General features: G+C 43.8%; 1 protein-coding gene across 1 annotated transcript in view; it reads left to right on the plus strand.

The window, feature by feature from the left end:
• Positions 1–739: 739 nt before the first annotated feature.
• DGKK (diacylglycerol kinase kappa) overlaps positions 740–12,681 on the plus strand; it is a 98,052-nt gene continuing 86,110 nt past the window's right edge. Inside the window, exons 1-2 of the mRNA XM_041001563.1 lie at positions 740–1,024; positions 1,097–1,456. Coding sequence (XP_040857497.1) covers positions 740–1,024; positions 1,097–1,456 — 645 coding nt within the window. The remainder of the gene's footprint in view (positions 1,025–1,096; positions 1,457–12,681) is intronic.

A 12,681-nucleotide genomic window follows, 5' to 3' on the forward strand; every position in this document is an offset into this window, starting at 1 on the left:
TCCCCATGCAGGTTGTTTTCCCAAGGCAGAAAACTGGAGGACTTGACAGTTGAGACCTGCAAAGCGAGGTGGGGGTGGGGGAATAGAAAGAAAGGGGGTGACAAGAATTTGTCCCGAGGTTGGGCTCACCTGCTGCTGAGGTGAGGTGACAGAATAGACACAAGAAGGAGGCTGTTCTGAGTTGTAGCTCATGGCTCGGTATTCAGGAACCTTGCAAAGATCCTCAACTTCGCCTCGGGAATTTTTTGTTAGGTTTATTATTATTATTATTATTATTATTATTAGGCTTTTTGCCCATTCTTGTCACCAAAGGGTTAAACGCAGCCGGGCTCCAATCCCTCCCCCCCTTCTCACCGCTACCCCACCCCCAGCCATTAGTTTCCATTCCCCCTACCCGGTTTGTCTTCCCCCTCCCTCTTCCCCCCACCTCCCCGCGTCGCTAGGAGGTCATCAAGCGCTCTGCCCAGTCCGCTTTCCGCAAGCCCCCTCTGCTTCCCGCCCATTCGGGCTCGTGGCTGCTTACGAAGAGGTGCGCGCTCACCGAGGGGCGTGTTCCAGCGCTCTGAGATGCTGAGCGCCCCCCACTAGTCCTCAGAGCCGAGCGAACCATGGAGCCAGCTGGGGCAAAGTTTGGCAGTCTGCAAGGGGCTGCCAGGCGGCAGTGGGCGGGGCCCCCGAAGGCTTTTTAGCGCTCCCAGCTCAGGGGCTCCAGTTGCCCGGACCCGAGGGGCCGGCGGTCATGCACCGCCCGGCTACCGCGGCCCCGGGCAGTGGCCCGCCGCAGGATGGAGAGCAGCCCGAGGAGTCTCCAGAGCCTCCGCCGCCGTGGCCGCCGCCACCGCCGGCTCCTCCGCCACCCCATGCACCTTCGCCAGAACCTGCCGCAGAGTCCTGTCCAGAGCCTGCTCCAGGACCCTGCCCGGACACGACTCCCCAATCTGCCACCCAGCTGGCCTCAGAGCTGGCCCCAGAACCTGACACCCAGCTGACCCCAGAGCTGGCCCCAGAACTTGCCACCCAGCTGGTCCCAGAGCTGGCCCCAGAATCTGCCACCCATCTGGTCCCAGAGCTGACTCCAGAACCTGTCACCCAGCAGGTCCCAGAGCTGGCCCCAGAATCTGTCACCCAGCCGGCCCCAGACCCCGTCTCCAAGCCGGCATCTGAACTGACCCCAGAACCTGCCATAGAACCTGCCTGGGACCTGGCTTCAGAACAAATCCTAAAGCCAATCCCAGCACTGGCTCCAGAGCGGGTCCCAGAACCTGCCACGCAGGGGGCCCCAGAGTCGACCCCAGCACCTGCCGTGGAGTCAGCCCCAGAGTCCTGTCCGAAGCCGAGTCCAGCACCAACACCAGCACCATGCTCGTTGCAGTGTCCGGTGGCTGTTCCAGAGAGAGGTCCAAGGACCTCGCCATTACCATCGCCCCGGACGCCAGTGTCATGGTCCCGAATAAAGGTAAGGAAAAATCCTCCTAGGGCAGGGAGAAGGAGCAAGGGGAGGCTGGATGGCTCTGGAGCTCACGAGCCTCAGGGTGTTCCTTGCATGCCCTTTGGGTACCACTAGCTGTTGAAGATGCTCAGAAAGATGCGGGAAGAAGATCTGGGGGAGTGGGAAGCGGTTGGGAGGCGGGAAGCAACATGTGGTAAGCGAGAGTTTGGGGCTAGAAACCGGGTAAAGGCAAGGGTGGGAGTCGGGGCAGATTTCCCCCACGAGCAGAAGTGGACAGTGCGGCAAGAGCCAAAATCTTGAAAAAGATGAGGAAGACACCTACGGGAAGCGCAAAAGACTCGGAGAAGTGACTGAGGCTGGCCGGACGGGGGAGGGGGTGTGGAGGAACACATTTGGATGGAACTGAGTGCGGGCGGTGGGACACATTCTTGGTCACTGCCGCAGAGGCCCGAGCCGCGGAGCCGCAGCCTGCTTGGCCCCCTCCTTGCGGCTGGGGAGGGGGCGCCTCAGCTTGGGGCAAAATTGGCGGCGCTCCAGGGAGGTGCCCGGTGCCCTCAACCCTGCTGCCTGGCTCTGGTACCAGCGGTGAGGATGAAGGGATGGGCAACGCCCGCGCGCACTGCAGGGGAAGGGCAAGGTCCGCCCGAGAGGAGGGGGAGAGCTTGTGTGTGTGGAAGCCACCATTCCATTTGTCTGCAGGATTTCCCAGCAGGTAGGTGCAACACAGAGATACTGTGAAGTGCCGCGTCACCAGCGGACAGCGCGCATCCCGCCCCGGGGCTAGTTGGAATAGTACACGAGCCCTAGCTTAGAGAAAAGAAAATAGGAGTCTGGATTTAAGAGCAGCATGTGAATGGGAATCCGGTCTAATAGCCCACAGGGAAACCGCCCAAGACATCGCACTCAGTCGGGGAAAAGGGGTGGCGGGGGGGTGGGTAATGAGTAGAGAATCTTCAGGAACCACGGGGAGGAGGGAGGAAGGTTTTCGGTATTTTCCTTGACACCCCGTTTGCTCTTCAGCTGGAGTGTCTCTCTTTCTTGCTTTCTCTGAGTTCCCCTTGCTTTTCCTTTCCCTTAAACTTTTCCCTAAACCGAACCGTGAAAGTCGTGATAATGCACCCATACACCTGCACATAGCTTCCTCTGCAGGAGCACACACACAGATATTACACCCAGAAGCAAATGACACAGAACACCAAAGACGCCTGCCCACCTACTGCCTGTCAGGGTGCAGGGATATGACTCCGAAACGCTGGCGTTGTGGTCCTCACACTTGTAGCATACAGAACGGGCAGGGTGGGGAGGGGCGGGGGTACCCATAGAGGTTGACAACACCAAATGGCAGGGCTGGTGGCTTCCTGAGCTCTGAATAGGGAGGTTTGAGTTTGCACAACATTTGAAATGGTGAATGACTACTAAAAAAGAAGCTAATAAGTTGCATGGGGTGGGGGAGGAGATGCTACAAGGGGGTGGGGTGGGTACAAGGAGAGAGGCTTCTAAATGAATAAATAGGATAAGGCACCTAGGAATGCAGCTAAACCTTTTTTTTTTTTTTAATCCAACACTGCTCTGAGACCGGTGGATCGTTCCCCTTCATGCAGGTGTCCTTCCCTGCAATAACCTCAAGAAGGAAAGGTTGGTGCCATTAGATGTAGGTGCCCATCCTAGGCACTAGAGTGTGGGTTCCAGTCTTTCTGAAAGAGTTCACATGAAGCCACTAAGAGGGAGATGAGCAGGAATCATCTGACCTGTGGCCATCTTGTGTGAAATTATGGGAACATGGCTGGGAAACTAACACCTGGGGGGCTTAATAACCAGAAAGTCATCTCCTTTGGCCTCTGGAAGGTTGACTGGAGGCAAAGATCCCCACCCCACAGCCAAATTAAACAAACAAACGAACAAAACCTACTAGTTTGATTAGAAAATGTCTGTAGCCAGATACATGAGAATCAAGGTGCCGGAAATCAGCTCACCCTTTTCCACGAAGTGTCCATTCAGACGTACTGGCTAGCTGAGCCACAGACATTTGACAAATGACATTTGCCTTAGGTAGAGCCAGCTAGACACTGTAGAATCCCTTATGTACAGAAAGAGATTAAGACCATTGACCCTTCCTCAAGAAGACCACTGCCCCTCCCTCAAGAAGGCTATGTAAATGAACTCACCCAGTGACTCTAAAGGATTTGGAAAGATGCAAATGCTCTGAAAGCTTGACCATTCTCCACCAGCTACAATGTCACCACTCAGCTGGTCTCTAGTGCAGTTGGGAACATCTGATCTTAAGTGATAAGACCATACTCTCCTGCTTCCCCTAGTCAAAAGCACCTGCAACCTGCTGACTAGCACTGTAACATTCAAGGAAAACTGATTGCCATCTTAGCTGAATGGCATTGTTCTCAAACACTGCCTCCTTGAGGCAGACATGGGGAAAAGCAACTACCTTCCTTCCCCATCACCCCCTCCGCCATCCACACACATGCACACACGTGTGCACACACACAACAAAGAGAACAAAATGCACATGTCATCATACAACAAAATCCTTCATAGCAAGTATGGATCTTACCCGCTAATTCAAAGGATTAAAGAAGCAAAACTGAGTGCCTAACTGTGAGTGCAAGTTTTTCCTGGATAATTTTGCAGTTAAAAAAAAAAAAAAAGAATCAGCATCTCCAACCTGTTGTCTGTTTGCTTTTTGGGTTTTACTAGCATTTCAGAAACCACTGGTTACAATTCTATGTCAAGAATGAGAAAAGGGGTTCATGTTTTCTTTCCAAATAGCCACAAGCAAGGGTAGCACGGTGTGTGAAGCAAACCTATTGCCTTCCTTTCTAAAATGTTTTGATTCCAGGAAATGAGCCACGGTCTCCCATCTAGTAGCAGCAAGCGTAAGTAAAGATGTGTGAATTGGTTCTTTAACAATGCTGTAACTCTCTTGGGGGGCATGGGGTTTACATAAAATGAATCACATTTCTTTCTCTCTCTGTTCTACTCAAAGAGAGGTAGTTTGTGTTTTTTCATTAGGTATTGATCAACTATGAAATTACAATCACAACGTACAAATGATTGATGCAAATCTGGGGAGAAACACAGCTTTATGTCTTTTATTTGAAAGATGGAAGCATTTGGGTATCCCTGCTGATAATTACACAGTAATGGCCATTATCCCTAAGCCATAACAGAACAGCTATTGTACACAAAGCTGATCATCTTTTTCTTACAAAAGAGCAAGCATTTATGCACCTTATGTCTGGTCAGTATTGCCTGAATAACTGTTAACTATTTCTGAGCATCTCAAAAAATGAAAGCTGTCTTTTTTGGTGCCTAACACAATGCATACTTCCTTTCCTGTGTTCAAAGAATACTTGCTAAAGACTGAACTGTATCAATTTCATTTTTTTTTAACAACATAGAGGCTACCACTATGAATGAACAAGCGTGTGCTCTCATTGGTTTCAGAGTGAGAAATAAATGCTTATTTAAGTAGCCTGGAATATATAGTCCTCAAGGAAGTCAATCTTTCCAGTTTCAGAATGGACATTTAGAACCACAATTAAAAAGCAAATTACTAACAAATTTTTTTTTAAATGGCTTGGAAAGTGTCCTTACCTCATGCAGTGCCTGCAGCAGCCATGTAATGATGATGTGGGTTGCTTTCAGAGGTAATAAATTGTTTTCCTAAGTGAGCAGAATATCTGCAGTGACTGTAAGCAGCTCTGGGAATATAGATTCTAACGTTTAACCTGTTGAAGGTCAGAAGGAAATTACTTTCTTTGCTCTTGGGTTCTTTGCCTGCTTCTTGCCAGCTTTTGATGATACTATCTGATTTATTTCGTATAGTCTGAGACCATTTGTTACCGGATGTTCCAGAAAAAATAATGAGGCATTTACTTGGTGATCTTTCCTTTTTGAGCGCATAGTCCTGATGTGTTTATTAAACCCTCTGAGTGGGGCTTTTGAAGAATTTCAGCCCAAAAGGAAAGAATGAGACATGATCCAAAGAGCTTCCAAGGAAAGTGGAAAGAATCCACAGAGGCCAGAAAGCATTCAGGGGGAGTTGCAGTAGGTATTCTAGAATTCCTTGTGCTCATATGGCACTTTATTATAGTGTACACAACACTGTCCCCTGCATTATTAACCCTTTTATTGCCTCAAGGAAGCAGAAGGAGAGGGGAGGGCAAATCCAAAACCTGGCAGCTAATTGTATCTGATATAAGGGTTAACTTATCTATTGTGGACTTTTAAAATATCAGCTTTCTGTGACACACGGGATTCTCATTTGTCTAAGAACAGTCTTTTAGCTGACATTTCATGAGCTCTGATTTTTTTTTTCAAAGCCCTGACTGATGTTCCACTTCTGATGCTCCCAGAGGGGAACAGCATTAGAATAGGAGCCTGAGACAGAAAGAGAAGAAGCAATGGGAGATCCTGAGCCTGAATGGATCACTCACAAAGGCTTTATTTTTTAAGGAAATAAATAGAAATATTACTAAGGATAGGGTGCCCTACCTTCTCAAGGCCACTGACTATAATTCCCTCAGCGGAACAAAAAAAAAAAATAGTTTTAAGGATTACAAAAAAGGAAGAAGGCAGCCATTCCTAAAAGCAAATGTCCCATTCTCACTAAAGCAAATAAACCTTACTCTCAAAATAGAAAACCAAGTTTACAAATTTTTAAGAAAAGGGAACAAGGGAGAGTTGCTGCAGATAATAAAGTATATTCCTCCTCTGAAAATCATTTTAAGGAAAAAAAATCGAAAGGAAAGTATTCCCTATCTTCATCAAATCCCAAAATTTAAGGAATGAAAAAAGAGAAATCATATTAACCAAATGGTATTTCTAACTTTAAACATTTCATGGAATTTATAGACTTCACTCATACTGTATGGCCCAAGCCCAATCCTGAAAATTATGGGAGCAAAAATAAATTATCCAAATAACGCACCAAAGTTCCCTAATCTTGTGAGGATACTTTTAAAAATTCATGGAAAATAGAATAGAATTAAAAGTTAAGGGTTTTTTTTTTTTTCACTCTGATGCAAAATTGAAATCCATGCCCAATTTTTTTTTTCGTATTATACATTTCCATGAACTTTCTGAAAGCCTCCAATGTTGATGGACATATGCATGGATTTTCCAGGAATTTTGCAAGAATCCTTTTATTTTTTAGAATTCTAGAAAATGTCTAGAAGATATAAATTTGTAGAATATGAGTGGCTGCCAGGGCTTGGGGGACTATGAGAACAGAATGATAGATGAAGGGCACAGGTTTCTTTTGGCTATGATAAAGATGTTCTAGGGCCAGTACTAAAAGTTGCACAATGTTAGGTATACACTAAAACCCACAGAACTGTACGTATTAAAGCAATGCATTTTATGGCATATGAATTAAGCTTTAATTTTAAAAACTAAAGAATAAGTGTACTCCAATGTTAACATAACAGACCTACTATTTCCCCCAAAATAAAGCAAAAAAAAATCATAAAAGGAACTTAAAGGAGATCTTCTTAAGGATGTCTCCAAAGTTTCCAATGTAACAAGTTTTGCTTAACAAAATAAACAAAAATGCAATCTTTTTAAACATTTATTTATTTTTATTGGAAAGGCAAATTTACGAAGAAAGACAGAAAGAAAAATCTTCTGTCTGCTGGTTAACTCCCCAGCTGACTGCAACCACCAGAGTTGAGCTGATCTGAAGCCAGGAGCCAGGAGCTTCTTCTGGGTCTCCCGCACAGGAGCAGGGTCCCAAAACTTTGGGTCACCTCGACTGCTTTCCCAGGCCACAATCAGGGAGCTGGATGGGAAGTGGAGCAGCTGGGACATGAAACAGCACCCATATGGGATCCAGGCACATACAAGGTGAGAACTTTAGTCACTAGGCTACCATGCCAGGCCCCAAAATGGTATCTTTTTGGGGAGCAGATACTCTCAAAATTAATAAAGGCAATAAATTTGCTATTCCTTCCTCCTCCACGATACACACATTAAGCTTAAAAAAGAAATATTAAAGGGCAGTATTTTGATCTTATCAAATCTCTTTTTTTATTTTTATTGGAAAGGCAGATTTACAGAGAGACAGACAAAGATCTTCCACTGACTGGTTCACTCCAGAAATGGCAAAAATGGCTGGAGCTGAGCCAATCCTAAACCAGGGGCCAGGAGCAGACTATGGGTCTCCCACACAGCCACCAACCACAAGTTGGGAGCTGCATGGGAAGTGGGGCAACCAGGACACAAACCAGTTCCGATATGGGGTATTTCACCTGCAGGTGAAATATTAGCCAATTCAGCAATTGAGCACCAGCCCTTCAAATATCTTGAGTTTTTAATTCTCATAATGGAGAGAGAGAAAAAGGAAACAAAAGAAATACCTCTTTAGATGACCAAGGCACATGAACCTTATTCTCAAATATAAATGTTAGGACTTTTAAAAATATTAGTAATGGAGAAGTGTATGTGTCATTGAAAACACCCTTTCCACTGACACACACCATACCATTATTAATTAATTTCCTGTCAAATCATAAATAAATAAATATCCTTCTGATGGGAATTGGCTCAATTTTAACAAAGCCCAAAATATTTATTGCTTTTTAAAATTATAGCTTGTTGTTTAATTTACTTGGAAAATAGAGAGAGGAAGGGAAGAGAGAGAAAGAGAAAGATGAGAGAGTGATTTTCTATGTACTGTTTTTTCCCCAATGGTCAAAAACAGCTGCAGCTGGGACTGAGCCAGGCTGGAGCTAGGATCCCAGAATTCCACCTGTGTGGAGCTCCTATGTGGGTGGCAGGAAGCCAAGTACTTGGACTGTGTTCTACCGCCTTTTCGGGCATGTTAGCTGAGATCTGGATCAAGAACTGAGCAAACAGTGATGCCAATGTGGGATGCCTACTTGGTAAGAGGCAACTTAACCTGCTGTGTCAATGCCAAGCCCCCAAAACCTTATTTTTAATATGGGGTTTTTTAAGTTGGGGATAAACAGAAAAGATGAGGAAGGGGACAGAAACAAGGCCAAAAAAAGTCCTCTTAAGGATAAGCGTACTCAGCCATAACAAAGTCACAAATGCCCTATCCCCTTTTTTCTCTGAAAACAAGTAAATGCATTTAGAATTTAGTGAGTGGAAAGAGAAAAACATGAGTTCAATATTCTTGAAGAGATATTTCCTTTTAAAGGAACAAAGATACCAAGATACCCACAAAAAAGTTCTCGAAGTCCCAAAACATTTATCTCAAAAAAAGAAAAACAAGGCCAAAGAAAGGGAGAAGACAGGACTAGGGGCATAGACACGGAGAGCGGGGGGGGGGCGGGCAGAGAATCAGATACTGTGACAGGAGAGAGGAAGAGAAAGGGAGATAGAAAAGGAAGGGAGGAAAATAGAAGAGGAAGGGAGAAGGAAGGGAAGGAAAGAAAAAAGGGAAAACAAGGAGGGAGGCAGCAAGGGGCAGAAGGAAAGAAGAGAGATAGGAGACTGGAGTGGAGGCAAGAACAAGAGAAAAGGAAAGAAAAGAAAGGGAAGGGAGAGAAGGAATAGAAAGGGAGGAAGGGAAGGAGAAGGTGTGACGGAAGGAGAAAAATCAAGGAAGAGGAAAATAAAGGATCATTTATTAAAGGCTAAAATGAAGAAATTCTTTTCAGGGAGCACACCCCAACAGCTCCTGGAAGATAATGCATATGCATTATTCCTGATCAGCCCACCCCACCCCCGCAGCAAGGTAATCCTCCTCCCCAAGATTCTGTTCCTATAGCTTCTATATCCACCCAATCTCAGACACCTTATTTCTTTCCCAAGCTTCACTGTATTTTTTTTCTTTCCTTCTTTATTTGGAAGGAAAAAAAAATTTTTAAGGAGAGATGTCTCCATAATTTCTTCCAAATAAATGATTTCTTTTGAGATACAAAACAAAATCCTGCTAGGGAAAGCTCCCTAGTCCCACTAAAACCAGTAGTCCCTGAGCTTCAATCTCCTAAACCTAGTGTTAAAAAATCCTCTAAGCCTAAACCCCGGAAAAAAGTTTTAAGAAAAATTCTTCCATTGTAAGAGGAGATACCTTCAACTTTTCAAAGGTCATTTATGATTCTTCTTCATATCCAACAGGAGAAAAAACAAAAACAGGGGATTTTTTATTATTGTTTTGTTTGTTTGTTTGTTCGTTTGTTTGTTTTGGAGGAAAGAAAGTCAGATCCTCCCAATCTATTAGTGACCATAATCTCACAACATTGAACTGGCTTGTCTTAAAGAGATTTTTCAAAAGAAAGAACAAAGAAAGGGGAAAAAAAGCCTGCCTTCTAAAGATAAGAACACTCTCCATCTCTTCCCTCTAGAGACTCAAAGTATTGTATAAAGAAAATGTAATATCCCTCCTGGACAGTGCCATTGAACCTGAAACCTAGGACCTAAGGCTGAGGGGTGCTGTAGGTTTCATCCCAGGCCCACTTCCCTCTGACCCAGCCAATTTCTGGTTACCTTTCCCATCCACCTCGCAGGCTGTGCACTTATGAGAGAAAGAAAAAAATAATTAGGAAGGCAAATCTGCTGGAAGAAAAAAAAAGTCATAGAACACCATCCCAAGCCAAATAGAAATGATTTGGACATTAACTGCAGCATTATTTCTAATAGTATAAAAATCAAGAACTGGCAATAAATTAAAACAGCAATACCCTGGCTATTAAGTTTCAATTAGACACAAGTTCCTACCTCGCCTAGTCCATCTTGCAGTGGCTGTTTCAGCATGCGCTGGCTTCAGAGTCTTTTCTAGGGATGATAAAAGACTTGATTTCCACAATTCCGTGAAATTTGCAAGCCACATTTATAGGCAAAGAATACACTCAATTAATGCTTTTCTAAATTTCTAATTCCTTGTTTCTTTGAAAATTAGACTGAGTAGCTGCTCTAATTGGTATGTGCTTAATGTTATCCTTAGCACTGAGGATTTGAACAAAATCATTTGGACATAAGTTTGCTTAACCAAAACTACTAAATCAAACACCCAACTATTAAAACAGATATACGGGTAGTGACTATTTCCTTTAGCAGACACAATGCTGAGGTATTCACTATTAATAGCCAATTTCCTCCGTAAATATCTTTTTATTGACACATGTTTTATTTTTATTATTTATTTTATCTTACTTGATAAACAGAGAAACAGAGATCTTTCATCTGCCAGTTCACACTCTAAATACCCTCAGTAGCTGGACTGGGCCAAGCTGAAGCTAGGAATCAGGAAATCCCAAGTGCTTAAGTCATCATTTGCTACCTTCCCAGGATGCACTTTAACAGGTAGCTGAAATAAGAAGTTGAGCCACTAGTGGAACTAGGCATTCCTATAGAGCTTGCGGGCATCCCAAGCAGCATTTTAATCCCTGAGCCATATGCCCACCCCAGTATATCTCTTGTTAACCATACCTCTTGTCCAATGCAATTCATATTTAAGTACTAGGAAACGCTTAATTTTTTCTTAAAATTTATCTAGTCAAGAGTCCAGCATTGCGGCAGAGCAAATTTAACAGCTGCTTTGCCATACTAATATCCTAAAATAAGCTCCTATTTGGATTTTGGCTGCTCCACTTCCCATCTGGCACCCCTGCTAATGCATGTGGGAAGGCAACAGAAGATGGTCCAAGTGCTTGGGCCCCTGTCAACTTTGTGGGAGACCCAGATGGAGTTCATGGCTCCTGGTTTCAGCCTGGTCCAGCTTTGGCTGCAGGGACTAATTCAGAAGTGATTAAAAAGACTGGAGATCTCTTGCCCCACCCCCTTCCATCTCTATTACTCTATTTTTCAAATGAATCAAAATAAATCTTTCAAAAAAAAGTCAACCTTCTCACCCCCTATTATATTCCCCAAGAGAAAATCTTGATTTATGAGACTGATTGGGTGATTTTAAACCATATGCAAATAACTGACGCTTGTCTCTTAACACAAAGGTAGGTGCAATGCTCACCTGAGTACCTCCTACCTAGAAGGGAAATAAGTGTATGAGAGGACATCACCAGCAATCGTGAGGATAGTTATTCAGTTTGTTCAGCTTTCATTAAGCAAGTGTGGTAGAAAATGGAAAGTCACTAATCTATTCAATCGAACCAAGGTTGAATCAGTAATTTAAAAGGCAAGTGAAATGCATTATTAAAATGAGAATTTTCAGTCTTGTCTGTTGCACTTACATCTTCCAGAGCATTATAGGCATTTACTGCTTAACTGTCTTGATTTAAAAAGCCTGTAAAAGAAATATTGGTCCCCAAGGATGGAAATTCCCATCCCTATTTCCCTCAAGCACAAAACTAGGGGCAGGAGGCTCAGAACTGATACTGTGCGGCTTTGAGATGGACTTGAAGCTTTTTCACCAAGGGATTTGTAGAATTCTTCTGAATCAAGAGGCAGTAGAGCCCAGGAACTGAGTATGGACCTGGTCTTCAGGAGTAGGAGGAAGGTGGAAATATCTTTGCAGAGTGCACTGGGGATTCACAATCCTGGGCACTCATTCATTTCACTTTTTCTGCAATTAATGCCTCTACCTGTTCTCTTTTGGGATTTTGCAGTGTGAGACAAGAAATAAAATGGATCCACTAAGCAAAATTGTTAAGCTTCTTGGCTGTGAGTAAAGAGACTTGAGATTGGGGAAATGTTCATTAACTCTGGGCTCTGTCATTTGAGTCTCCACTATTCTGAAGTTGAGTCGGGGCCTATAGCAGCATCCCCTGAATCCCAACTCTAAGAGTTATCTCTGGATTTCATTTACTAATGAATTATTTCAATATTTTTGACATCAAAATAACTTATCTTTTAATTCCATTTTCCATGAACTTTCTAAAGTTCCCTCAAATTATTTCTTGGCTTATTTAACTCAGTGTGCTTATCCCTTGCAGCACAAAAGAAAATGTGGTATAGTGTTATTAAAACAACTAAGTATAAACAGTAAAGAGGAAGGTAAATGAAACTACAGAACAAGTCTTGATTTCAGAAAATTAGCAAAGTTGGCACCCTCCTCAATAACCTTAATTGATGTTTACTGTGACAATTTCCTCCTTGTCAGGCTTGAGTAAAAAAGCCTAGCTTTTTTGTTGTCCCTTTCTTTTCACTAGCAGCAAGCTACTTACTCTGCTTGCTGAGAGTAATTAAAATAATCATTTTGACATTGCTTTGGTCTCTTCTGCTTTAATTTATTCAACTTGGTGACATCTCCAGAACTTTTTATTTGGGCTTCACATTGAATCAATGCACTCATTTAG

The sequence above is a fragment of the Ochotona curzoniae genome, unplaced genomic scaffold (assembly GCF_017591425.1).
Source record: "Ochotona curzoniae isolate NIBS_2020 unplaced genomic scaffold, NIBS_Ocur_1.0 contig_1274, whole genome shotgun sequence".
Taxonomy (NCBI): domain Eukaryota; kingdom Metazoa; phylum Chordata; class Mammalia; order Lagomorpha; family Ochotonidae; genus Ochotona; species Ochotona curzoniae.